This window comes from Schizophyllum commune (assembly GCF_000143185.2).
Source record: "Schizophyllum commune H4-8 unplaced genomic scaffold SCHCOscaffold_11, whole genome shotgun sequence".
NCBI lineage: Eukaryota > Fungi > Basidiomycota > Agaricomycetes > Agaricales > Schizophyllaceae > Schizophyllum > Schizophyllum commune.
In genome coordinates, this window is record NW_026089548.1 from 1,587,902 (window position 1) to 1,612,135 (window position 24,234).

Genomic DNA, 24,234 nt, shown 5'->3' on the forward strand with positions numbered 1-24,234 from the left:
ACGCCGGAGGCGAATGGTGAGAGCCTCCGCTGCGTTGCCTGTGATTATCTGACAATCCCCGAGCAGCACAAGCCGCGGCTCCCGATGCATCTGCGATGCAGCTTCGACGACGTCGGAGACCCGCAGGCTGCGCGGGCGACCCCAGAGCTTGCATGCCAGGAACGGCGAATACAGCTGTCTTGCGCCTTCGCTTTAGAAGGACGTCCGTGCTTCCCAATTGGCATGGATGCGGTTGACAGAAAGCATCAGCTGCGCGCAGCCGGCACGCACGGTCTAAAGTAAGTGAACGTGCATTCGCTAGGGGCAATAGGCCGGGATTGAATGCAGTCAGGCTATACTCGGGTGAATGAGGATGAATGCAATGACCGGCCTTCAAGAAGGCGCTCTCGTCGTGTCAGACGCGGCAGATGCCCTGACGGTGTGAGTGCTCTTGTCGCCGGCGTATAATGCGGCGAAACTGGCAGGCAAGTCGCCTGGCCGGCGCGGGACCGTGATGTGCGGAGGGGCGGATGCACTGCATCGCGGCTACTCCCCGCCAGTCTCGTGTGCTGGCGAGAAGGGCGCGGGGGCTGGCTCGGACGCAGACGGGTGATGCGGCGGATCGGGACAACAAGAAGACTGATGAGGAGGAGATATAACGACATTGAACATCGCCTGGACCTACTGGGGCTATCATCCGATCTTTATGTACAACCGTGACGCGTGACGACGGCGGTTGGAGATGAGATCTGCGGTGTATCTCGGCCTAATAGGTAACCATTAAGACGGATCGAGGTACAAATGGGAACTATGGCGCACGCTTCACGCCCTATATAGCTGTCGGCTTCTGGGACCCGCGTCGCCTCCGTTCTTGCTTTCCCCCGCCCTTCGAGCGCCCTCGCACGCCTTGCCCGCCATGTCCTTCCATCTCCGTCCCGTGGAAACCACCCACTCGACGCCATCGCCGACAGCGAGCACCGCGTCCCCCCGCGACGACCTTCGCGCGCCACATATGAAGCAACCCCTCCCGTCACCACCGTCCTCCTCAGGCGGCCTTTCGCAGCGTCCCTTCTCGCCACGAACCCTTCGAGGCGCGTATGCGCCCCACCGATCGCTATCTCCCGCGCTGATCCCTACTCCAGATGTCGATCTCAGCTACAGCCCTGCCTCCGCGGAGCCTTCGCGGAGGCATTACCCCCCGCCGCCGACGGGCCACGATCTGATGGCCATGTTCCCCGCGCAGCAGCCCGAGTGCAAGCCGCCGCACGCGTCGAGCGACATCTTCGCGCGCCAGGAGCGCGCCTTCTTCGCGCAGGCGGGCAGGGAGATCAGGCGCGTGCGCGTCGAGGTTGATGCGCCGGACGCGGCGGCCCCGCGCGGTTGGCCGGGCCATGGGCAGCCGCTGCAGCCCGCGCCCCATCCGATGACGCCTGTGCAGAACCCGGCCGCGTACCCGTATCCTCCCCCGGGCTCGCGCCCCGTCATGCCGCCGCCCCCCGGTCCTCCGATGCATGGTCAGCCGTATGCGCCACCACCCATGCCGCAGGAACATGCCCCCCATCCGCACCCATCCCACCATCGGCAACCGTCGGGAGGGCTACGTACACCCCCACGGGAACCGGCCGCACCGCCGGGCCAGCCGCACGCGGACATCGTCCTGGAGGAGGACGAGTCTTGGCGCCGCCCCATCCCCTGCTCCGAGCGACGGAGAGCCGGGAAGCACACGAAGCGCGTCGTTGTCAAGCACTGATCGCGCTTCGTCGTCGACAAGTACCGATCTCGCCGCGGTTCTGCAACGATCCCTAGCATCTCTCTCCCTCGCTACACCTATTTGTCGTCCGCACCGCCTCCGGGTACTTCTCAACACCTCCTCGTACTTCTTGCCTGCTCTCCGTTCGTCTGCTATTTGCTCTTCTGCTGTGTACCCTCGCACCGGCATGTGTATTTGTATGATTTCCCTATGCACACGAGCGTTGTATTTACAGGATGAGGCAAACCAGGCTCGCTGCGTGACGGTCTATACCATCCCAAGACTGACGGTTTATACCACCCTAACTATACCAGTAGTTTATAGCCCTAGCCCACCCACCATCCATCCAATCTGATGCCAACGATTCCGTACTGCACGACGCGCCGACGACTCCGTCCAGCACCACACTCAGAGTTTGGCGCCATCTTTCGAATCGCCCATGCCATCTTCGTTCTGCACCCGGAGGCCCGTGCCAGGTCATGATATGATGGAAAGCCGTCGCGCGCACGAGGGCGCCCGTCCCTGCACACTGTCTCGCAGCTCGAGGAATTCCGGCGAGAACGTACAGCAGGATCACGGTGCGGACGGCAGGGTCAGGCTACGCCGTTACGGTCTGCGGCTTCCTCTTCAGGGTGTGCAGCAGGATCACGGCTTATCCTCTGGATCACGGGCAGGACAACTGACTCGCGTCCGCACACCTTCTCTGCGCCTTCCTGCGCACGAGTCGACTCGCCTTCCCCCGTCCCTCGGCTGCATCGCCTGTGATGATCTCGTCTGATCTCGTCCTGATCATGATCGAGGCTCGACCGATTGTTCCGGCGGGAGGCTGATACCGTTTTGCTTCCGGGCGCGTGGCGGCTTCTCCTCTTCTTTGGGAAGCAAGCGGTGACTGATCTTGGGGGCCTGCGCCCTCCTTTGGGAGCGCGCCGAGTGATGCTGGACGCTCGTGGTCCTTCTCTTGGGGGTCGAGAACTTTGCGGAGGGCGCGGCCCTGACTTCGCGAGGAAACCTTGTCTGCTGCGCGCTTGCTTCCGCTCGAGTCTATGCTGTTCGAATGCGCACTGTGCGGGGTTCGAATGCGCTGTGTGCGAATGGGCTACGATTCGAATGTACAAAATAGGCCGAGTAAAGAGTTCAAGCTGCGCATATAGTGGAAAGTTCAAGGGCGGCGGGGAGCTTATAGGATGGGGATTGAGAGCTGTCAGCTATGGATATTGAATGTCGGTCGCGTTATGGCCGTGGCAGCGGACGCGGACTTTGCCTAAGAAGCAAAGGTGAGAAGGACAGCAGACAATGCAGGGTGGGACTACGGATTGGCAGAAGGCACCCCGTGAATGGAGGAGCGTCCGCGCATACGGTAAGGTTCAGATCTGCTCAGTAGCGCGGAGTTGGAATTGGGCGGTTTAGTGGGCGGTTTAATAGAGAAGCTGATGAGTATGGAAGGCGGATGAGGAGCTCAACAAAGGGGGTGCTTGTTGAACAATTAGGGCGGGTTGTATGAGGAGGATGCGGTGAACAATAGAGTGCGCGGGTGGACAGATAAAGGGCGGTGGCAAAAGAGATATGACCAAAGGATGACCAAGGTTGTCGGGAAAGACCGAGACGTGCAGGGACAGGAAGGACGGATACGTGAAAGAGAAGCATCGAGAAGTACATGGACTGACCTTTAAGGCATAGCTTCGAGGGGGATTTGCGTCTTCTACCCTGACTGCGACGGTGAGGCCAGCATAGATGGGATCTGAATGAAAGGACAAATCGCTAGAAATCTGATAGGAAGAACCATTGACGATGGCCATAATTGGCAGCCTTACGGAGAGAAATTGGAGTCTGTACGACGTGCGGGAGGGCCTGTCGCAGCCTGCAGGCGTGTATCGAGGCAAAGGCAGTGGCAGGAAGTACGGAATCCCGTCGTATCCGCCACATCACCGCGTTCCAGGCTCGCGCCACTGGTGAGCTGGAAATTACAAGGGGCGAGGATCAGATAATGTCTCGGATAGTTGTCATGAACGCAGGCATGAGGCCGTCGCTATTGGTTTTGCGGGGCGGCGAATTGGTTCTACGGAGAACAGATGGAGCTAGGAGACCGAAGAGGGGAACCTCGGTTGAGGAGGCGACGGCGAGCGGGTGTGGTAAGTCCGCGTGGCCTGGGAAGCGTGACGGTGAGGAGCAAGGTAGGGAACGTTGTAAAAACGAGGAGACGGAGTACAACATGCGGGTGCTTGCGCCACAAATAGAGATAAAGCTGACCGGAGCGCTCGGGACGAGATGCCGGCCACGTTCCTTCGAGGAGACCTCGTTGTCCTCGACGCCCACGACGTTCAGCTCAGTACTTCTAGTCTTTCTCGGAGCTCTCACATACTGTATATACAGACAATACTTGGTGAGCTCGAAAGAACGGTTGGCTGCAGAGCGAATATGCTGACGGATACTTCCCTACTTCGACTTCACGTGCGCCTCATCACTGCAGTCTAATCGTCCCAATCATCGCGACTCCTCTCATCGCGTTCAGCCAGCCACCACAACCCACCGGTCCTCAGGCATGGTAGATAAGAAGATGGAGGAAGCAATGGCCCAGTTCTGTGGCGTTACGGGCGCATCGTGAGCGATCCGACGAGGGAGACGATACACGCTGATCGCAGGCGAATGCAGCGTGAAGGACGCGCAACGGTTCTTGGCCAAGTACAAGCGCGTAGATGTTGCCGTGGACGCCTACTACAGCGACCCCCAGGCCTTCGCGTCCACCGCGCGTACGAAAGAGCCGGCCGCGTCGACGAGCAAGATCACGGAGTTGTTCGAGCAGTACAAGGGTGCGTGGCTGGTCCCTCTGCTCGAGCACGATGCTGACGACGCGGCAGATCCTGACAGTGATGAGATCGGGCCGGATGGGACGATCAAGCTCTGCTCTGACCTTGGGGTGGATCCCGAGGATGTCGTACTTCTCGCGGTGGCGTTCGAGCTCAAGGCACCGCGGCTCGGTTCGTGGGCCAAGACCGGATGGGTCGAAGGGTGGAAGCGCCTGGGGTACGCTCACCTTCATTCCGCCTCATCCATAGCCCTTGCTGACATACCCTGCCCCTGCTAGCTGTGACAAGCTTCCCGCCATGCAGGCTGCGCTGATGAAGTTGCGCGATCGACTCGGGTCCGAGCCACAATACTTCAACAAGGTGTACGCGTATACGTTTGAGTTCTCGCGCGCTGAGGGTGCGCGGAGTCTTGGTACGTTTGCGGACTCCCATCGGGCACCCACTCTTGGCGCGGCTGACGCGGTGACCTCCGGTAGCGGCCGACATGGCGAAGGCATTCTGGCAGCTGCTCATCCCCCACGGCCTGCGAGGCGGTGCTGTGTCGCATGTCCGTCGGCGCGACGACGATGACGATGTCGACATGAGTGACGAGGAGGGGTGGAAGGATGAGTATACGCAATGGTGGTTCGAATTCCTGGACGAGAAGAACGTGAAGGGCATCAGCAAGGATACGTGGCAGATGGTGAGTATTTTTTGCCATATGCGTGCGAGCGGGAGCTAACGCATAGCCGCGCAGTTCCTCGAGTTTGTGCGCACCATTGATTCCAAGTTCGAGAAGTATGATCTGGAAGGTGTGTGTGACTGTCTTACCGTTCTTAGCCTTTTTCTGATTTTCTACTAGCGGCTTGGCCGTCGACGATCGACGACTTTGTCGAGTACACCAAGGAGCGCCTGGCGCGCTCTTGAGAAAGTAGTATCGTTTTCTTGTGTGCATAATTTTCCTATCCTGCTGTCGTTGTTGTATCGCATTATTATCATCGTTCAAAGTTTTATAAGGGCGCATTGTGCTTACGTGCGCGGTTTCGAGAAGATGTGCAAGGTCGCCGCGCTCGGTGGCAATAATGCCTGTTCCAACTCCCTGCGTCCCACGTCCACAAGCCTCCCCCCGCCGCTTCCTATATACGAGGCACGCCGTGACGCGGGCACTCCCGACAGAGGGAAAATACAGCGGCCGCCTGCGGCACTTCCCGCCCTTCCTATAGCGCGCACAACCGACAATGAGCCACCGTTGATGCGTCTTCTGGTCGCAAACGGGATCGAGCGCTGCGGAGCCAACTCCTTGTCAAAAGACACTGCACACGGAAAGTTATCCATCCTGCACGGCCCGGGAAACTTGCCCATGACTGCATAATGTGCGCATGGTACTCGATCCGTGCCGCGCGCATGCTACCCACCGTGAGTGGGTGTCCATACCTGCCTGATTGGGCAACGTATGCCGCCGGTGCGTAATCGCTTCTGCGCCTTGCATAATTGAATATTGCTCACATCTGTACCTTGCAATGTCACAGATCTCGCCAATTCCGCCATAGGAATGGTCCGAACATGTAAACGGCTAGTCGCCAGCGAACGATTGGCGGTGATCGCCAGCGCCATTTGTCCAGCGAAGGTTCGAGGACCTGTGGCGGAGGGGGTGCACGTAATCGTGATCTGATTGACCTCTGCGCGCACGGCGCTCTCGCATGCGCTACTGATCCATAACAAGGACTTTCGGCGTCTGTGGGGGCGGTGGAGGGCGGTGTTTTCCGTCCTCGCTTCGCTAAATGCCGAAGGCGCTTGAGGGAAGTCTGCTGGGTGGACGGCGGACGCAGATGGCGATGACGAGGTGTATGGGAGGATTAAGCTGCGTGTCACCGCGGATCAGGAACTCATACTCTATCCGGGCTATCGTAGTCAATTGGGGCCTCTCACGGCGCAGGCGCGAAGGCATTGCCGGCTTCAGGAAGACCTGCACTAGGGTGGGAAATATCTGAGACGGCATTGACCAGCGTGTTCTCGCGGCTCACATCTTTGGGAAGTCCGAGTGAGCCCGAGGAAGGCCTGAAGCCGCAGGGGGCAAGGTGCTGGTGGAGAAGAGGTATACACCTGCTCAGGGAAGCGAGATTGTACGATTGAAGACAAGAAAGAAGGCGAACTGAATGATGGGCCGCGGATAGCCTTGAGAAGAAACAGTTCGAGAGCCTATATGTCTTGTCCTCTACGTCGATGATGATAGAGACCCATCAGTTAGTATTGTTGCTGTTATCGTTCCAGTTGCGAAGTTCAGCCGTGCACGTGAGTGCCACGCGTAAATTCTTGCGGCTCGCAACCGCTACTCGATCCTTGAGCTCGGCGAGTCGAGTCAGCAAATTCAGAGCGTTCTTCGTTTTGAAACATTGGGACTCTCTTCCTTACTCTACTCGACCACTTTCCGGTTAAGACGCAGGATTCCCGCTTATGGCTCTGTCTTCAGCAAATGATTGGAAAAAAGGAGCGATCTTGAAAAATGATGTCTCACAGACCTACTCATATAGTCCGCTATGCTATCCAGTCATTGGACTGGACGAACAGAATGAGCGCTCAGCACGGGCACGTACCGACATGGGTCGTCTGTGGCAGTGACTCGAATCCAGTAAGCTTCCGGCCATCAAGCGCTGTGCGGAATCAGAATTTAGCTCAAGAGGTTATCCAACATAGCGGTGACAATGTCACGGTTGAGTCTTCCGGGCTGGCTCTCGCATTTGTGGATCGTTTTCTGAGCGGGTTTTTGGAGCTATCGCCTTGAATCTTTGCTCATTACAAGCCGTCGTAGCCTAATGGTCATGGCGTCGCTTTCTGGTGGTTGGCGAGGAATTTTGGGCCCCGAGCGGAGCGAGGCCCAAAATTCCGAGCCGGGCATTCTTTCGCGAAGCGATGGGCCCAGGCATTCTCTCGCGAAGCGAATCCGACCAGGCACTTTTTCGCGAAGCGATGGGAGCGGGGCAACGTGCATACTCTCGCGGAGCGATCCCGCCCAGGCACTCTTTCGCGCAGCGATGGGGCGAGGACTCCGCATTCTCTCGCGGAGCGATCCCGCCTGAGCACTCTTTCGCGCAGCGACGGCGCGGAGGGTGGAAGGGGGGACGAGCGGGTCATTCTCCTGCGCAGCGATGGGCCCGCGCATTTTTTCGCGAAGCGACGGGGGGACCGGGCATTCTCTCGCGAAGCGATGGGTCACTGGGCGTTCTGACGTGGAGACACGGAGGGCGTGGGTTTTCCTGCCCAGCGGTGGCACTCATCTCCCTCGCCGACAAGCTCATTGAACGAGCGCCCTTGCCATCGTCGATGCGGACGTCGAGGAGCCTCCCGCCTCCCGCCCGTCACTCCTCCGCCTCACGCGGGGCGCGGATCCCGAAGCGTGATGATTTAGCTTCCGTCGCTTCTTTCCGTCGATCACTACCGACGGCGACATTACTGCTCACCTGAGGTTCCGGCATTCTTTCGCGCAGCGATGGGGGACTGGGCGCTTTTTCCCGGAGCGAGGAGGAACCATGCATTTTCTCGCGAAGCGATCGCGGGGGGCCGGGCACTTTTTCGCGAAGCGATGGACCCATGCATCCTCTCGCGAAGCGATTCCGACCAGGCATTCTTTCGCGAAGCGATGGGCCCAGGCTATCTCTCGCGAAGCGAATCCGACCAGGCACTTTTTCGCGCAGCGATGGCGGTGGGGCAACGTGCGTACTCTCGCGCAGCGATGGGGAGAGGACTCCGCATTCTCTCGCGGAGCGATTCTGGACGAGCACTTTTTTGCGCAGCGACAATGTAAGGCATCCTTCGGCGGCGCGGGGAGGGGGTGGGAGTCCTGCTCTTGCGAACTGTTCCCGGCTGTGGGAAGCTAGACGGGGTGCGTCAGCGAGGGGGTCTTTATCCTCGCTGGCGCTCGGGGCCCCCGGGGATGGGGGGAGCGCAGCGGCGAAAATGGGTCCAGGTGTGCATCCGGGAATAAAAAGCATTGCGTGGGGGAAAGACTAGGATGAGGGGGAGAGGGGGAGGCCCGATGTCGAGCGCATGCCACTGCCGGTCACTGTCCGTCGTCATGAATGTACGCGCGTCCTCCCCCCGTCACCGACACTCCCGTCACCGACACTCCCGCCGCAGGTTACCTTTACAGCCCGCCGGATGTTGAGCGCCGCCCCGTCGCCGCGTCTGTCGACGTGAGCACCACCGCCGCCGCCGCCGCGGATCGCCGTCGCGCACACCGCCGCCAATCACTCCCGATACTGTGATCTCGCGCGCCAACAAGCTCGTCCAATGTCGAGCGCCCCACACCCCCCTCGCTGCCATCGTCGACGCATACGTCGACGAGCCTCCCGCCCTCCGCTTCACCCGGGGCACGGATCCCGACGCGTGATGTCACATTCGATGCTTCCGTTGCTTCTTTCCGTCGGGCAGCAACATTGCTGCCCGCATCCACCCTCACCCTCGCCGCCGGTCCCTAGCGAGACGTGGACTCGGAGCCGGGAATTCTTTCGCGCCGCGCGAGAGGACTATGCATTTTCTCTCCGAGCGATGGGGGAACGGTGCATGCGCACTTTTTCGCGTAGTGACCGGAGGCCGTCGTGTCCGCCGCCAATCTCCTCTCTCTCGCGCAAAGAAGCTCATCCGACCTCGAGTGCCCCACAGCTCCTCGCCGCGATCGTTGAAGAGGACGTCGACGAGCCTCCCGCCCTCTGCGTCCCGCCCCGCGCGGATCCCGACGCGCCGCGACGCGTGACGTCAGGGTCAATTTAGCTTCCGCTGCTTCTTTCCGTCGATCACTACTGACAGCGACATTACTGCCCGCCCTCGTCCCCACCCTCGCCCTCGCCGCCCTCGCTCTCGTCCCCGCCCTCGACGTCCTCATTTCCGTTGCCCCCACTCTCGCCCTCGCCTTTGCTGTTGTCCCCGCCCTCAGCTTCAGCCTCGCCGCCGCCCCGTTTCGCGCGCTTGCGCTTCTGCACGCTGCCGCCTACTCCGATCAGCAAATGCACGAAAGCTTCGGATTGCTCGCACCGGTGCTGGGTCGCTTGCCACGACGCGTCCGCCCCTGCTCGTCCTCGGGAAGGCGGGGCAGGCCGCGACGGACGACGAGCGTTGGGTTCGCTGCAAACGCTGCCTTGTATTCGTCGGTGGCTTCGCAGGGCACGGGGTTTGGCATGACGGGCGGAAGTAAAACGCGTTCCTTGCTTCTGACGATCATGGCCACCGACTGGGTCGTTCGCTACGAGCTCGCGGTCGCGGACTTGCGCATGCACCTGGACGACGTCGCCCGCCACCGCCGGATGATCGAGAGCGTCGGTCAGGATCAAGATGTCATCGCTCGTGTGCGCGCCCTGGATCGCCGCCTGTACGATACGGTCACGACGTACCCAGAGGCAAGAGCGCGCGTGCTCATCGGTACAGTCGTGCTCACATTCACGCAGCGTCTCCCGGGCGACCTCTTCCAGCAGTTCAGTACCCGCCGCGCCTCAACCCCATTCGCTTCCGAGACGCACACGTCCCCGACTCCGCCAGTGTCCCGCGCTCTGACACCAACGCCTGCCAGCGACCGCGCGCATACACCCGAGCACGTGCGGACACCCACACCAGCACCCACACGCACCCATACGCCGTCGCCGAGCCCCACGCGGACGCCGTCGCCCTCGCCCCCGCCCGTTGCCCCGCGTCGCCCTCGCCCATCCGCCAACACTGCCGAGCAAGACATCCACGCTCTACTCGAAGCCAACCTCTGGCAGACGCCCCTCTCGAGCGCGCAGATTGCCCAGCTCGCCACCCTCAGCAGTACTCAGATGAGGAGACGGCGGATCGCGCTTGCAAACGCCGTCCGTGGTATTGCGCCCGACATTACGGCCGACAGCTGGAAGGAAGCCTTTGCGGGGTCGGCTGACAGTGACGACCTGTTTGCGATCCAGCAAGAGTTCCTCATCGGACACCAGTCTATCAGCGCGCTGGCCCTGCAGCACAATGTAAGGACGGATGCTCGATGGCGTCGCTTTCTGACACGTCCGACAAGGGTATATACAACTACCGTCAGTTCACGGGCGAGTTTGCCCTCGCAAACAAGGTGCTTCTCAAGCTTTTCGACGTCACTCTGGCTCGCCGATGGTACGCGTCTTCGACGCACGACAGCCAGTTCGCGACCCGCTTCTATCGCCAACTCTGGGCAGAGACAGAAGAGGGTCGCGCGGCGCTTGCGTCCGGGCCCGCCGAGCAGGTGTTCAAGGACCGCAAGAAGGACATCAACAAGTTTGCGCACGCCCAGCAGGTGCATGTCACCGCGCGCAACCGACTCCTGAGGCTATTTGCCAGGGTACGGTCTTTGTACGTTTGCTCCCGCGCACACTGACGTGCATAGTTTGGGCCCATCGTCCTCCTCGACCCCTGCTGGGAGTACGACATTCTGCTCAGCACGTCGAACGGTCCAAAGGCGATGAACACCGCCCTCGCATACTACGATGCCTTTGCGAATGAGACCAGCATCGGAACGCGCCAGAAGCTGTACTTGCGCGCGGAGGAAGCTGTCATTGCGTTGACAGCCGCGTTTTGGCACCGTCCCGATTATACGGATATCGTCCGCGGACAGCTGTGGGAACTTAGAGTACACGCCGCAGTCGCTTTTACGTAACATGTCATAAAACATGCATCCATGTTTTGCCCACCATCGTTCGACCACCATGTCCAACGCGCGCGAGCCTGCTCCCTCCATCGTCGCGGCGTACAACATGAGCAGCGTCGGCGGGTAATGTCCGCGCGAAGCCTCCGCTGGCCATGACAGGCACCTGTCCAATGCGCGCTTCGCGCGTCCCTGTCGATCCGACATGCGCGCTGACATGGCAGCTCGACCGAACTCGGAAATTCCAGAGGTGAGATGCCAGTCCTGCCCTCGCAGTCTTCTGTCCGAGCCCGCACGTCTACTGGTGTTTGACGCGCCTCGACAGCCTGCAACCCATCGCACATCCATCATATAAGTCGGGCAGTCGCGTAGCTGCCCCATCGCCCACCTCCTCCACCATGGCCCATGGCGCTGTTCGCAAGAGCAACCTACCGCGTACAGCCGACAAGCGCACCTTCACGGCGCTGCCGGGGACCCACATGTGGTCCGTCCGCCGTCCGCCTATCGACGTGCGCACCCTTGCGCAACCCGCCCCACCGCCCGTGCCCGCCGCACGCCCGCCTGTCGAGGACGAGCATATCGATGCGGAGGGGCTGCGGAAGGCAAAGCCCCGTCGCGGCAAAGCCAAGGTCGACACCGCGAAAGCATACGAGGAGTTCTTTGGCCACGACGATAACGCCGTCATCCTCCGCGAGATCGACAACGGCAGCTTCGACCTCCACTATCTCGCGGCGAGCACCCTTTCCAACTACGACTACATTGAGCGCGTCTGGCTGGAGGCCATGACCGTCATCCTCAAGTCCGAGAAGCTTGCTGCGCTGACCCTGCAAGAGGGTCAGGCGCTGCCGGAGGAGGGCACGATGAAGACGTTCTTCGAGTTCGTCGGCAGGACTCGCGGCCCTGATGGTCGTGGGCTCTCGTACAACACCATGGTCAAGTTCCAGGGCGCAGTCTTCGGCATGGTAAGCGCGCAACAGCATCACACCTACGATATTCACTGACCCACTTTCAGCTCTATTCGCGCGGCGTCGCATCCCCTACGCCTGCCTATCGCGAGGCTATCAAGAACGTGAGTGTGCTGGTTCGCTGCGCGTCGTGTCCTGACTGACACCGCATAGTTTATCGACGCCTTGGCCAAGGTCAAAGGCGTCATCGAGGATCGCGCCCGCGAGAAGCTCCTCATGCGCGAAGTCGATCTCCTCAAGATGCTCAAGGCGCTCCTCGATCCCGGGCTCAGCTACGACTCGAACAAGACCCGTGTCACCATGTACTTCCTCACGACGATCATGTCCGAGCTCGGCACGCGCATCGGCACCTGGACGGAGGCTGAGAACGCGCAGGGGCTCGCGCAGTGCGTGCGATGGGGCGACACTACCGTCTATATCGAAGGTACCGACTCCTGGGGCCTCAACGTCTCCGTCTTCTTCCGTCTGCACTGGCTCAAGGGCTACAAGGGCACCTCCCTGCGCATCTCCGACAAGAGCATTCGTGTGCTGCCAGGCTCCGAGGCGCACATGGACCCCATCCTCCCTTTCCTCGTCATCGGCTGCTACTACGACGTCTGGGAACAGTCCAACGAAGTCATCGGATGGATCTCCGGCGCGGTCGCTCCACCTGCATCGAGGGTTGAGCTCGTCGTTCGCGACAAGTTCAAGCACACGGGCGTCGTCCGTGCCTCCAAGCAGCCGTCGGAGGAGAAGCTCGCGGCTGCGAACACGGATAATCAGCCCGAGATGTATGTCGGGAAGAATCGCAAGCCGCAGGAGTGGAAGACGATGAGCTCCACGTCCGCCAACCACTTTGTCCAGAAGATTGCAGTGTTCTGCGGCATCCTCGCGTTCATGTGGAAGTTCATGCGGTACACGTTTGGCGAGAACTTGAAGCGTACCGTGTCCCCCGTAAGTCCTGCTCTTGCCTCGTGCAATCCGACCACTCATCGTGCTTGCAGGACATTGTTACTGCTGCAATGGGTCACCGTATCAACTCGCCGCTGACGTGGACCACGTATAAGGCTCAGATCGCTCAGGTCGACTTTCAGGCCCGCTTTCGCGGACGTGCGGAGGACACGAGCACGATAGAGTTTTACAACTCTGTCGGGCGGACTGCTGGTCCTGTCTCCGCGGACAGCCTGCACGAAGATCGCGTCCGCCGTCTCTTTGCGGATGCGAAGGTCGAAGAGCTCGCTCGCACGTTCGACAAGCTTGACCACGCTGTCTACGAGAAGTACGGCAAGTGGGTGGACGAGGTGCCGGATATGGAGAAGCCGGACGAGCTCGTGGAGGAGGCGCGGGACGCCATGAACGATATTTTGATAGCGCTCAGGGACCTCAACAATAAGGTACGTCGATTTTCGCCCATCATGTTGCGCTCGCTCAACGTGTCACAACAGATTCTTCCCCCTGCAGCCTCTACTGCACCGGAACCTGTCGACGGCGCTCCGCGGAGCGCTACGCTCGCGCGATTCGTACACTCCCTCGACGCTGGTCACCCGTACCTCTCGCTCGTCACTGGCGAGAACGCTCTGCACGCGCGCGCCAACGTCTTCAAGGCTCTGATGCACCTCCTGCGTCTGGACGAACAGGCGCTCCAGCGTCAATGCTTCTTGTGCGCGCGCGAGGGCATTCACAAGGACCTGCTCGGTAACTATGGGCAGCACATGTGGACGTGCATGCAGCGGCACTACAAGGACACGCACACCAGGTGTAACTTTTGCGCCGGCTTCTTCAGCAACGGCGTTGAGCTCGACAAGCACTGTCGCATCTGCTATGCCGACATGATTGCGGCCAAGAACCTCGACATCCAGGACGCCGAGGATGCGGGACGACCCCTGTATGTGTCGTCGCTGTAATCCGTCTTCCTTTGCTCATGGCTTCCTAGCGGCATAGACTCGTACAAGCACCAGTTCGAGACCGAGTACAAGAATCGGACGGTGTACTACTGCCCCGTCTGCATCAACGACTTTGACGAGGAGGATCCGAATGCATGCGGCGTGAAGTACGTTGGCTTTGATTGTTTCCGCGCGCGTACTGACCATATACCAGTGACCCGGGCAAGAAGGAGATGCTCCGCCACATGCTCTCCCACTGCAAGACGACGACTGCGCCCAAGTTCGACTCCTCCGTCTCGCTGCGTTGTAAGATGTGGACGTGCCGCGAGAATGCGACGTAAGTCGGCCGATCTTGCATATCCGCCATGCACTGACTTGATAACAGCATGTACGACTTTGCCGACATGATCGCCCACTGGCACAACACGCACGGGTATGACCTCCTTCGCTGCGTGGACGCGCGCCCGGGGCACGATCACGCGCAAGACACGTCGCTCTCGCTGAGGGAGTCCATCAACCTTAGCAGCAAGGTCCCGGTCGCCAAGGACAAGATCGTGCTGTACGAGGAAGACGTATCGCTGTTGCGCGCGGCGCTGGTGGGCAAGGTCCAAGGCGAGGCGGCGGATGTCGCGTACGTGTGTCTCCAGACAGATTGTCGCAAGGCGGACGCGCGCAAACGTACAAGGCTTCTTATTGAGAAAGTGTAAAGCTAGTTTAGTTATTCGTCCAATCCAAGGTTCCAATTCGATGCAAAATGTGGTATCCAAGTCCAAAGCGGGTATGAGAGCGTGATATAACGACAAAGTATCCAAGTCCGAACCGAGCGACGAGAGCGATACGACAAAGTGCAGTACAGGGCAGAGCGAGATAAAAGCGATAGGATAGCAAGGAAGGTGGTACCGGAGCGTCACTTGTTCTCGAGGGGCAGAGATCCAAGCACGGTGCGAAGCTTGCCCAGAGCATCCTCCGCGATGCTGATCACCTGTCGGCCACTCTCAACGACTTTAGCACGACGAAGTCTACTGCCCTGTGTCTCCCTGTATGCGGTGTTCTCCAGACTGATCACCGTCTTGCCCGCATCGAGCAACTTTGCGAGTTCGCTCTCGAGCTCGCGCAAACACGCGGGAACGTCGAGGGATGGCATAGTCGCGGGGGCGGCCTCGATCTGTCATACGCGAGGTGGGTATATGCGTCCGAACACAAAAGCAACCGCCGCGCACCATCGTCACATCCTCCTCCATCCATTCGTCCACCGCGATCATCTGGTCCAAAGGTGTCGAAGAGCGCTTCGGGCCAGTCAGTAGGCTACGCCTCAAGTCCGACTGATCGCGCACCTGCGCGTACCCGCCAACTGTGTGGTGAGCTTCGGCGTAACGGCCGCCAGAGATGAAGGACGACGATCGGGGATTCGGGCCGCAGAGGATTTGTGGACCTTCTTGGCGCGTTTAGGCGCCGGCGCCTTAGCGCCATCGTCCGGTGCCTCGGCAAGTCGAGCGTTCTTGTGCCGTTGCATGTTGAAGGCGATGAGTTGCTGCATAGACTGTGCCGAATGAGCACGAAGCAGAGCTGATAGCCATAGCGCCGCACCATGTTCTCAGACCGCAAGTCCATGATGAAGGAGCAAACCAAGAACAGAGTGGGAAGCTAGGGCGAACGTGATGGAGGTGAGCACTTGTCACTCGACGTCACATGCATGTGCCGGACTGATATCATGCCGATGTTGCCTAATGGTCTATGGCGTCGCTTTCCTACGAAGGTTAGGCGAAGGTTGCGGGTTCGAGTCCCGTCATCGGTTTCGCTTTGGCGATCGCTACGTTTTTGAAGCGCAGTCTATTAGCCACTATCGCAAGCAGGACGAGCTAAGGAGCAAGCGGATCGCGTGAAGCGAGATCTCAGAGGGGCGAAGCCCCCTCGCTCAGATATCCTTTCTATGTGAGGTACTAGCGTGAATTGATAGGTACAGGCAATATCGCTTCCTTCAGATTGAGAAGAAAGCGAGAAAACGTTTCCCTCGCACCTGCATTGACTACACAGCACTTCGGAGATGTTTACACCAGAGCGTGACTGAGCTCGTTCTAGCGGAAATATATACTGTGTCTTCCTCACCTGTGAGAACTGCTAGCGTGGCTTATTGACGCAAGATGGCATAGCATGTATACATCTCATGAGGCAATTTTTTGTATTCGAGTACTAAACAAACACGACAGTAAACACGACAGGGAGCTACGCCCACATCGCCTTGAACTTTGCTTGGAACTCCACGTGAGCGGCAGACACCATGCGATACACATTCCAGTCATAGTCGGGAACCCCCTTCGGTCTCGAGAATTCTTCGCCTTCCTTGTCTGCACCCTTCTCATCCGCGTCGTCCCCATCCTCGCCTTCCACCTTCAGATCATCCCCGACGTTTGCCTCGCCAGACACCTGCTCTTCGTCAAAGTCCACACCAACGACGACCTCCGCATCCTCCGCTCGCGTGCGACTCAGGAGTTGCTGCAGCGCCGTCTTGAGAGTGAGTAGGACGAGGTTGAAATCTTCGAGCAAGTACCAGATGTCGCCGTGCTTGATGCCGTTTGCCTGCGCGAGGGAAGTCGGCTGGCCGTGCGTATAGAAGTCGTAGATGTAGGCGTTGAGGACATGGTCAAAGCCATCCGTCTCATCAGAGTTCGCATAGCGAATGAAGCGCTCCATCGACGGGATGCCATGCTCGTGCAGCTCGACTCCCGCGCGTGCGGTGCGACAGAGTTCGCTGACGCTCGCGAACTCGTCGCCGTGACCCGATGTCGCGACGAATGAGGAGCGTACGCTGCGAGGCACCGCCGTTCGCTGGAGGGACTTCTTGAAAGGGGACATTCCATCACTTCCGACGTATTGCATGCGGCTGAGCGGCAAGCAGACGTCCTTCGGCAGGTCCGCATCCCTTGATCGCGCGTACGTGACTGCGTAGCCTTCGAAAACGCGTAGGATCTCCTCGTCGTGCTCTCGTAGGGCGCGAGCTGCGTCGGGACGTAGTGGCGGGAGCAGTACACGGGATGGATATCTCTTGAGCAACTCCTGAAGGTGCGACTTTTGAGTGTATACACGCGACAAGTAACGACGATCGAAGAGGTGGCACATCAGGATGATGAAGTCGCGTTTGGCGTCCTCGAAGCTACGCTGAGCCGCGATGTCATGCAGTATTCCCTGTCGCAAGAGCGCGACGAGAGCAAAGTTGCTCGGTTCCGTATACTGCGAGGTGATTAAATGAAGCACATTGCAGAATGACATTACTCACATAGAGATGCGCCGCGACCCCGTACAGATTCATAGGCTGCCCCTCAGCGTCCAGAAGACCGGCTCGCCGCAGATATTCGAAGCTGAATCGCACGTGGTGTAGTAGCTGCTGTCGACCGGCACTGGCGGTGAAGGTGATTTGAGGTAGCGACATCAAGCTGCGAACAGCACTGACGGCCACCTGAGCATTATTAGACCCGTGGAGGAGGTTGACCAAGCGCAGACACATCGTCGAGGTCATGGGAAAGGTGCCGCCGAGCGAAGGAAGTTTGGAAAGGACGAGGCGCTGGAGGCGCTCTTCTGGTAGACCGTAGAAGACGACGTTGCCGAAGAGATCGTATCCACGCCGTCCAGCGCGGCCTGCACACTGGCGATACTATGCGTCTACGTGAGAACAAGGTTGCGTTCAGACCAAGTCCTGCTTACCATCAACGCCGTGAGGAAGGGGCTATCACCAGCGAACACGGATGTCTTTGCTGGAGCGTTGATACCCAGGGACAAAGTGCCTGGCGCATAGTCAATGGCATAAGCGCTCGAGAGGTGCAAGGAGCGTACCGGTACAGATCATCACCCGCACGTAGCCGATGCGGAAGAGGCTATCAAACCGTTAGTCGATGAACCTCCCTTGGGACAGATTCGCGCATACCGTTCGATTAGCGACCTGTAATTCTTGTTCATGCCCGAGTGATGTACAGCTATACCACGTTGCAGGGCCTCGAAGACCCACGGCAGCCTGTTGAGTATGCCGGGAGCGCGCCATTGCAACTCACGAAGGTCTTCATCCAAGTCCGCTTTAGTGTATGCGTAAACGTCGGCAAACGTAAAGCCTTCAGATGGCGCATTCGGATCGAACGATTGTTGCCAGCAATGCGTGTCTGTCGGCGGCTCAAGGCCTTCTTCCTCGTTGGAGGCGTTACGCTTCGCTCGTGTCGCCTGTCGCTGGCGATCTTTGGCCTGCGCCTTCCACTTCTCCCACTGCTCAATCCGGGACGTCCACCCAGGCGATGAGCGACGCCATGTTGTTTCTGCGCGCTGCAACTCAGAGAGAAGTCGTTCGGCTATGATTTCGCAGTAAGTTCGGTCAAAGTTGAAGAGTATAGCGGGCTAGCGATGTGGTGAGCGGCAGGAAAGGATGAGAGTTTCCATTAACTTACAAGGCTACCGGTGGCATGGAGGTCGGACACGAGGTGAATCAGATTCTTGACGAAAACGTCAGGACTCGGCGCAAATGCAGCGTCGATAGTTTTGCCAATGAATGTCTGCGGCTTCAAGTCGTTCGACACGAGCGCCAGCGGAGACCCCGGGTCGCCCTGCTTCGATGCCTCGATGAGGTGCGCCAATAGCTCCTTCAGCTTTGCTTCGTACGCCAGGACGTCTTTTTGCGTGAGGAAGCCCTTGACGGACTCGAAGAAGGTTGACGGCTTGAGATGTTCTATGCTGGTGTCGATGTCATCTGTGCGCTCAACAAGCACCTTGTATAAGGAGAGCGTGTCTGAGGCCTCGAACACAAGGTCGGGTGGCATAGCGCGCGGTCCGTTAGCCAGCATGGACGCGGGATGGAGAAATTGGATGCGTTGTGAAGCTTCGTAAGTGGAAAGACCCTGGAACTGTGGCGGCTTCTTGACGATGGCGTATCTGTACTTGCGCAGGTGCGAGTAGCGGTACGGATGCTCGACGAGCTCGTGCTTGTAGCCATGAGCGCGTTGGACACTCGCCAGCCAGTCGTTGAACTTGCTAGGGCTTCCGATTGTAGCCGAAAGGCCGCTGTCTCGTTGTCAGCATAATGCAAGTGCGAGAAGAGCAAGAAGCGCACATGACTGGGCAGGGTGCCAGAAGGAGGATCTGCTCCCATACGGCGCCACCTTCCTGCTGGCCAATCGAGTGAATCTCGTCAAGGATGATCCTGACCCTCGTCAATAAGCAACCCACTAGCCCATGATACGTTTGTTACTCACCTCTTGATCCTCGGCGTCCACGACTTGGCGAGAGGCGGGCTGAGCAGCATGATCGCGAGCATCTCCGGCACGGTAATCAAGATCTGGCAGTTCTGCGGGTCGTGGATACGGTAGTCTCGCGTCTGCATTGCCCAGAGAGAGCCCGACGGCAGCGTCTTCTTGAACCGCCCGTAGACCTCGGCAGCAATCTGCGCCACAAGCGCCTTCGTCGGCGCGATGTACACGAGGATGCCCTTGTCCGACTCACGAAGGACTTGCTCCATCGCGTAGTACGAGATGAAGGTCTTACCGGAGCTCGTGGGCGCTAGGTCAAGGATCAGACGGAGACATAGTGCGATGCCTGTATTAAGCTTACCAATGACAAGTAAGGACGAGTTGCGGTCGATGGCGTCTAGGACGCGCCGCTGCCAAGCATCAGGACGAAAGCCGACACGAGGATCATTGGACGCGTCGATGCTGCGATCCATATACTCGCCCCAGAGGCGTAGCTGCCACTCGACTGGGTCCTCCGTGATGTGCATCCAGGGGAACGCCGGCCGTTTTCCCTTCCCCTCCAGCAGGTCGACAAACTTGAACGTCGTCTTCGTGTCCTCGAGCTGACCCTCGTCTGGCAACAAGACGTCCGCGTACTCGCCGAAGCCGAGGACGGATAAGACGACCTTGACCTTCTCCGCGATCGCTTTCGTAAGCACCTTGCGAGCGCAGAGGTCGACGATGAGACGCATGGCCTTGACAGTGTACTTGTCCTGGACGGAAGGAGCGTCGCGCTGAGGATCGTTGATCCACGAGCGAAGAATGAGGTCGAGGCGCATCGTACGGAGCTCGGAGCCCTGCCACGCCTCCTCCACCTTGTTCCGGTTGAGCTGCTCGAGGTAGGCGAGCTTGCCGTCCGTCGACATCGCCTCCATCGCCGCGAGATGACCCTTCCAGCTCTTGATCGACGCCTTGCGCGCGTCGACGTCCTTCTGCGCCTGGATGTCGAGGAGAAGCTGCTCCTTCTTGGACAGCTTCGGCGCCTTTCCCTTCCCGCTGCTCTTCTTCGTGCCCTTCCCTCCAGCTCCACTTTGACTCGCTGGCGCCTTCCCCTTCACCACCGCACGTCTGACTGCCGCACCGTTGCCGGCAGGCGGAATGACAAGCTGCTTGAGGCCGATGGTGCCCATGAGGGTCGCGGCCTGCAGCTGAAGGTTGTGCGTGAAGCGCTGCTCAGCGCGCAGTTCCTTCTTGCGTTGCCACGGCGTGAGCTGCCTCTTTACAGCCGGCTTGCCGCCCAGATGCGAAGGAAGGATGGAGCGGTTGTTGTGCCAGTGGTGCACGTCTGCGAAGATGACGCCGCGTGCATACTTGGTTGGGACGACGAAGGTTTCGGTCTCGTCCGCAGTAGGAACGCGGATGTCGGACAAGTGCTCATCGAATGTCGGCTCGTGAAATGGTAACAGGGCGTATGAGCCGTCGTCGGTAGAACACGCGCTCGTGCTTGTCGTCGATTTGTCGAGACACGAAAAGCGTCGAGCGAAGGACGACATATCGATGCGTGGTCCGTTGGCCTGCTGCCAGAGGGCTTGAATGCGAGCGGCTTCAGGAGAACCGATAACGTTCGCGAGTGCTGTTTGATGGCCATCATTGACAATGGCGCTCAGGAGCGCAGTATACACCCGTCCGTCGACGTCATCGATGCAAGCCAGGCCAGCAGCCGCTTCGTACACGCAAGGGAGGAAGTCGTTCAACAAGGCGGCTTCAAGCTTGGGATGCAGGAGAGAAGGGAGTTGAGCGCGATCAGAAACCGACAGCGACGGGAGGATGATGAGGTGCGCGACAAATACATAGAGCAGTTCAGCCACGAAAGGCGTGATCCTGCCCTTCTTCAGGACGATCGTGATAAAGTCGACGATAGAGCCTTGGCCGCCAGTGCGAGGTAGCCCAGTCTCTTCTGCAAGACGCTGATGACATCTAGCGACAGCACCGGGAAGCTTCTTCGGCAATTGGCGAACGCGACGTTGCTCGAAGACGAAGGACATTATCTACAGAGGCTGTCAAATAGCAGGACGTGTGAAGGTGAACTCATACGGACCTTTGAGTCCTTGAACTCGATTCCATTGAGCTGGACTACCGGCATTCCGCAATGTTGCAGCGTAAGGACCATATTCCGTTGTACCAGCATCCGATCAGCGGCCAAAGTCCCTTTGTCGCTGAAGCTGGACCCGTCGTTGAGTAGTACGAACATTGGCTAGAATAGTACATCAGCCGTACGTGTGAGTGGTTCGATGAGCGACGGACCTTTTTCTGATGTTCGTAGTCGGCCCATGCCTTGTCGTCCATGTTGGCAAAGGTACTGACTGGGATGGATAATCGATCTTCGCAATGCTGCTTGATAATGCGCCGCGCAAGGCGTCTCGAGGTCGTTACGAAGGCACCTTCGCTGCTGCTGACCGTCACGGGAGCGTTGTCTGTATTAATCAGCATCGAAAGACGCATGGGATTTTGAGGATGGCTCACCGTTCCAGAATACGATCTCGAAGTTGCACCCACGTCCTGCAAACGCGGAGAGCGTCTGCTCGACCAGATATAACGCATGTAGGGTTTGGCATCCAGTATCTGAAGGAAATTTAGACAATGATACATCGTGCAAGGTGGTGGCTCACCTCCTGCTTTTCCAAGGGCTAGTAGGGGGTCGTCAAGAACCCGTTGCACAAGGGAGTCCCCTAAACGCCCCGTCAGAGCGGCAAAAAACCAGACCAGGACCACGCACCATCGATGACAAACAATTCCTCGCCCGCATAGTCACCGATGATGTCCATCCATCTCGCTTTCTTCGTTGCACCGATGTACCACAGAGCGTCGAGGGCTCGAAGCGTGTCTGCGGCCGAGGATGGGTCAAACTTCTCGTCCTCGCCGGGCAGCCTCTCATCGATGTCTTCTCCGAGGTCCATGATGAGGGTGAGGGTGAAAGAGGAGAGAAAGGAAGTATGACGAAAGCCGCGGTTTATAAGTGTTCAAAGGCGATTCTTTGCCTCGAGGCCGGATACTAGGTGGCGTCGGCTGCGCAAAGGGTACACCAACGCCTAGAAGCAGGTTGGCTTGCGTGTATGCAGGCGCCCACTTCGGATGTTTTATAGTAATACGACATCGCTAGCGGGTATACAGTCGGCGTTGCGCTCTTTTTGGTGATTAAGTGGGTGTGACCGCTAGTAGATTCAAGTTCGTCTCTGACGCATCGAAACGTCTTCATGAGCCCGAATTTTGATAGATGAGAGCAGCGACATGGGAGACGGAAACAAGATGCAGCCATGTTGAATGACCGTTGTTTATCACGGGCCTCGTGGGATTCTTCACGTGTTTGCCTAATGACGGCAATTCCCGGATCTGCACTTCAACACGAACATCGACGACACAAATTCTAGCCAGTGAGCTTTATTCAAACCAGTATGCTCGCCTTTACTAACATTTGCACAACTAACCTCTCAAGCATACTACTCCTCGCCCAGTCTTCTAGAAGGTTAGACGAGATCATGCCTACGGTCAACATTCTTTTGGACGGGATTGTCACGAACACACCCACGCTCACTCTCGCTCAGCCTACGACGATTGCATCAGGCGCACACTACTCGTCTCTTCCGGTCAATGCTACGCGCCAACCCCTACACTACGCGGGAGCGCTCTTCTTTGTCTTAGGCGTCTGCATCATCCTCATCGCCGTTACGATCTATAGCTTTGTCAAGCGCTACGCACAAATCAAGGAAGACGCCTTGAACGCTGCTTCACTACCGGATAACGATACTCTCATGATGCCTATGGAGACTATGCCGCATCTGTCGAAGGTTCAACGCTCTTCGTCGACCGGAGCATCGACTATCGCGTCGGCGTACGCGACACTCCCCAAGAAACCAAACTCTGTCGACTCTATCATAATACTGGATCGACCGAATCGCAGCGCAGCATCCTCGGCTACTACTCTGGTTGAGTCAGCTGGGCGACCTCTGCCTTTGTAGGACGGCGCGGGCTTCTTGTCGACGGGGGGTCTAAAGGGCTTCCTCACTCGCTGCGATGTAGTCATACGGGCCTCGTCTTGGAAATCACGAGTCTACAGGATGTGCGGCTCTGCAGTTCTCGAAGTCCGCCTGAGTTTCAAGTGGCAAGCGCCTCAAATCCAAATTTACTCTATTGTCCGTCCGACGCCTGCGAGCTTCACTTCGCTAGCTTTATGCTCTCTTTCGTAGGTTCTTCTTGCCGACGCAATGAGCTCTCTGGAGCTTGTGACGGAAACAACGTGTGCTTTGGTCTCACTGCACATTCGCGTTGATTCAGCGTAATGCCCTTCGTCGATCACACACTCTGCCAGCGAACGTATGCCTCACACAACGGAGACGCACCAAATCCCTCAGGCCAGCATTCCCAACCTGCTTAGCAGGCATAAATTATCCGATTTGTATGTGTTTTACGATTTTTCACCTCGATACCAGGGAAATCTATGCCGTTGATTCCGTAAATTTATTAATTTGCGTGATGGTACTCAGATATCTGTGTGAGTCAAGTGATTTATGTGGTACCCGCGACCAAGAGGACGGCCGCGCAAGCAAGTGAGGACGCCGCGCGAGCAAGAGGAGATGCCGCGCGAGGAAGTCAAGCCTCCGCGCCAGGAGGTCCTACTTAATATTCAAAGTGCTGGCGTAGTTTTGGCGCATTTTATCGACTCTGTCGCATAGTTAAGTGACCTTTGAGGCGCCAGGAGTTGAGCCTTGAGATGGCACTTGTGGACAATGCACGCTTTCCTGATTGGGACATAGGGGCATTGTTCGATCCACGTGGCGCCCCGCATAAATTCTCTGAGTCTCGGTTCGAAGTTCTTGTCAAAAGGGCTGTAAAATGTACATATCTGGCCGTAGAGTATGGCCTGCGCGACCGCTAAGCTGAATATCGGCTGCCCAGAGCCAGATCTAAACGTTGGCCGGCGATTTCCGAGTTTTCACGTGATGCGCATGACTGTGTCACGGTCACGATAACGCTGCGCCGATGTTGCATCTCGAGCTTAACGTCGTTGT

The 24,234-nt window shown here is 58.4% G+C and overlaps 12 protein-coding genes and 1 non-coding gene across 13 annotated transcripts; 7 read left to right on the top strand and 6 right to left on the bottom strand.

Moving 5' to 3' along the window:
* Positions 1-211: 211 nt before the first annotated feature.
* On the bottom strand, positions 212-769 carry SCHCODRAFT_02077638 (uncharacterized protein). The gene has a single exon (XM_050341703.1). It carries the CDS (start codon positions 642-644, stop codon positions 333-335), a length of 312 nt encoding a protein of 103 aa, XP_050198287.1. The 5' UTR covers positions 645-769; the 3' UTR covers positions 212-332.
* Positions 770-832: 63 nt separating this feature from the next.
* Positions 833-2,105, top strand: SCHCODRAFT_02639468 (uncharacterized protein). Its single transcript, XM_050346080.1, has 2 exons — positions 833-1,070; positions 1,122-2,105. The coding sequence occupies exons 1-2, from the start codon at positions 896-898 to the stop codon at positions 1,727-1,729; spliced, it is 783 nt and encodes a 260-aa protein (XP_050198288.1). The 5' UTR covers positions 833-895; the 3' UTR covers positions 1,730-2,105.
* A 2,140-nt stretch (positions 2,106-4,245) lies between these two features.
* Positions 4,246-5,090, bottom strand: SCHCODRAFT_02639476 (uncharacterized protein). Its single transcript, XM_050346081.1, has one exon. The coding sequence runs from the start codon at positions 4,764-4,766 to the stop codon at positions 4,263-4,265; it is 504 nt and encodes a 167-aa protein (XP_050198289.1). The 5' UTR covers positions 4,767-5,090; the 3' UTR covers positions 4,246-4,262.
* SCHCODRAFT_02639478 (DUF298-domain-containing protein) lies at positions 4,530-5,535 on the top strand. The gene is made up of 4 exons (XM_050346082.1): positions 4,530-4,586; positions 4,637-5,215; positions 5,270-5,324; positions 5,375-5,535. Exons 2-4 carry the CDS (start codon positions 5,018-5,020, stop codon positions 5,437-5,439), a joined length of 318 nt encoding a protein of 105 aa, XP_050198290.1. The 5' UTR covers positions 4,530-4,586; positions 4,637-5,017; the 3' UTR covers positions 5,440-5,535.
* A 2,945-nt stretch (positions 5,536-8,480) lies between these two features.
* SCHCODRAFT_02639482 (uncharacterized protein) lies at positions 8,481-8,780 on the top strand. Its single transcript, XM_050346083.1, has one exon. It carries the CDS (start codon positions 8,589-8,591, stop codon positions 8,772-8,774), a length of 186 nt encoding a protein of 61 aa, XP_050198291.1. The 5' UTR covers positions 8,481-8,588; the 3' UTR covers positions 8,775-8,780.
* Positions 8,781-9,320: 540 nt separating this feature from the next.
* Positions 9,321-9,685, bottom strand: SCHCODRAFT_02705294 (uncharacterized protein; the record flags this gene model as incomplete). The annotated part of the gene is made up of 2 exons (XM_050346997.1): positions 9,321-9,496; positions 9,541-9,685. 2 exons carry the CDS (start codon positions 9,683-9,685, stop codon positions 9,321-9,323), a joined length of 321 nt encoding a protein of 106 aa, XP_050198292.1.
* Positions 9,681-11,152, top strand: SCHCODRAFT_02680879 (uncharacterized protein; the record flags this gene model as incomplete). Its single annotated transcript, XM_003028135.3, has 3 exons — positions 9,681-10,493; positions 10,541-10,837; positions 10,883-11,152. The coding sequence occupies 3 exons, from the start codon at positions 9,684-9,686 to the stop codon at positions 11,150-11,152; spliced, it is 1,377 nt and encodes a 458-aa protein (XP_003028181.2).
* A 101-nt stretch (positions 11,153-11,253) lies between these two features.
* On the bottom strand, positions 11,254-11,521 carry SCHCODRAFT_01339360 (uncharacterized protein; the record flags this gene model as incomplete). Its single annotated transcript, XM_050341470.1, has 1 exon — positions 11,254-11,521. A coding segment is annotated over one exon (268 nt), but the record flags the coding sequence as incomplete, so codon positions are not given.
* Positions 11,500-14,806, top strand: SCHCODRAFT_02714278 (uncharacterized protein). The gene is made up of 8 exons (XM_003028136.2): positions 11,500-12,102; positions 12,153-12,209; positions 12,259-13,038; positions 13,089-13,478; positions 13,530-13,969; positions 14,018-14,134; positions 14,182-14,304; positions 14,353-14,806. The coding sequence occupies exons 1-8, from the start codon at positions 11,539-11,541 to the stop codon at positions 14,672-14,674; spliced, it is 2,793 nt and encodes a 930-aa protein (XP_003028182.1). The 5' UTR covers positions 11,500-11,538; the 3' UTR covers positions 14,675-14,806.
* A 68-nt stretch (positions 14,807-14,874) lies between these two features.
* Positions 14,875-15,578, bottom strand: SCHCODRAFT_02671926 (uncharacterized protein; the record flags this gene model as incomplete). Its single annotated transcript, XM_003028427.2, has 4 exons — positions 14,875-15,132; positions 15,188-15,272; positions 15,320-15,507; positions 15,555-15,578. 4 exons carry the CDS (start codon positions 15,576-15,578, stop codon positions 14,875-14,877), a joined length of 555 nt encoding a protein of 184 aa, XP_003028473.1.
* A 102-nt stretch (positions 15,579-15,680) lies between these two features.
* SCHCODRAFT_t218 lies at positions 15,681-15,762 on the top strand. The gene has a single exon. It is a non-coding gene; the product is annotated as a tRNA-Arg (tRNA).
* A 362-nt stretch (positions 15,763-16,124) lies between these two features.
* SCHCODRAFT_02752315 (P-loop containing nucleoside triphosphate hydrolase protein) lies at positions 16,125-22,356 on the bottom strand. The gene is made up of 14 exons (XM_050347259.1): positions 21,945-22,356; positions 21,838-21,897; positions 21,692-21,790; positions 21,473-21,642; positions 21,267-21,422; positions 19,551-21,216; positions 19,196-19,499; positions 19,054-19,143; positions 18,395-19,004; positions 17,887-18,344; positions 17,796-17,836; positions 17,667-17,746; positions 17,242-17,616; positions 16,125-17,195 (listed from the first exon to the last, which is right to left on the bottom strand). The coding sequence occupies exons 1-14, from the start codon at positions 22,123-22,125 to the stop codon at positions 16,191-16,193; spliced, it is 5,295 nt and encodes a 1,764-aa protein (XP_050198294.1). The 5' UTR covers positions 22,126-22,356; the 3' UTR covers positions 16,125-16,190.
* A 264-nt stretch (positions 22,357-22,620) lies between these two features.
* Positions 22,621-23,184, top strand: SCHCODRAFT_02514192 (uncharacterized protein; the record flags this gene model as incomplete). The annotated part of the gene is made up of 1 exon (XM_003028137.2): positions 22,621-23,184. The coding sequence occupies one exon, from the start codon at positions 22,621-22,623 to the stop codon at positions 23,182-23,184; it is 564 nt and encodes a 187-aa protein (XP_003028183.1).
* Positions 23,185-24,234: the final 1,050 nt, after the last annotated feature.

Excerpts from the sequence above, each read along its gene's own strand:
- SCHCODRAFT_02639482 (XM_050346083.1), top strand. The coding sequence starts at position 8,589 with ATGTACGCGCGTCCTCCCCCCGTCACCGACACTCCCGTCACCGACACT.
- SCHCODRAFT_02752315 (XM_050347259.1), bottom strand. The coding sequence starts at position 22,125 with ATGGACCTCGGAGAAGACATCGATGAGAGGCTGCCCGGCGAGGACGAG. Across the intron at positions 19,144-19,195 it reads TGGACGCCGAGGATCAAGAG|GATCATCCTTGACGAGATTC; the intron begins GTGAGTAACAAA and ends GACGAGGGTCAG. Across the intron at positions 17,196-17,241 it reads GGGTCGCGGCGCATCTCTAT|TATACGGAACCGAGCAACTT; the intron begins GTGAGTAATGTC and ends ATCACCTCGCAG.
- SCHCODRAFT_02639478 (XM_050346082.1), top strand. The coding sequence starts at position 5,018 with ATGGCGAAGGCATTCTGGCAGCTGCTCATCCCCCACGGCCTGCGAGGC. Across the intron at positions 5,216-5,269 it reads GCAAGGATACGTGGCAGATG|TTCCTCGAGTTTGTGCGCAC; the intron begins GTGAGTATTTTT and ends ATAGCCGCGCAG. Across the intron at positions 5,325-5,374 it reads CGAGAAGTATGATCTGGAAG|CGGCTTGGCCGTCGACGATC; the intron begins GTGTGTGTGACT and ends ATTTTCTACTAG.
- SCHCODRAFT_02639468 (XM_050346080.1), top strand. The coding sequence starts at position 896 with ATGTCCTTCCATCTCCGTCCCGTGGAAACCACCCACTCGACGCCATCG. Across the intron at positions 1,071-1,121 it reads CTCGCCACGAACCCTTCGAG|ATGTCGATCTCAGCTACAGC; the intron begins GCGCGTATGCGC and ends TCCCTACTCCAG.
- SCHCODRAFT_02639476 (XM_050346081.1), bottom strand. The coding sequence starts at position 4,766 with ATGAAGGTGAGCGTACCCCAGGCGCTTCCACCCTTCGACCCATCCGGT.
- SCHCODRAFT_02077638 (XM_050341703.1), bottom strand. The coding sequence starts at position 644 with ATGTCGTTATATCTCCTCCTCATCAGTCTTCTTGTTGTCCCGATCCGC.
- SCHCODRAFT_02714278 (XM_003028136.2), top strand. The coding sequence starts at position 11,539 with ATGGCCCATGGCGCTGTTCGCAAGAGCAACCTACCGCGTACAGCCGAC. Across the intron at positions 12,210-12,258 it reads ATCGCGAGGCTATCAAGAAC|TTTATCGACGCCTTGGCCAA; the intron begins GTGAGTGTGCTG and ends GACACCGCATAG. Across the intron at positions 13,479-13,529 it reads TCAGGGACCTCAACAATAAG|ATTCTTCCCCCTGCAGCCTC; the intron begins GTACGTCGATTT and ends GTGTCACAACAG.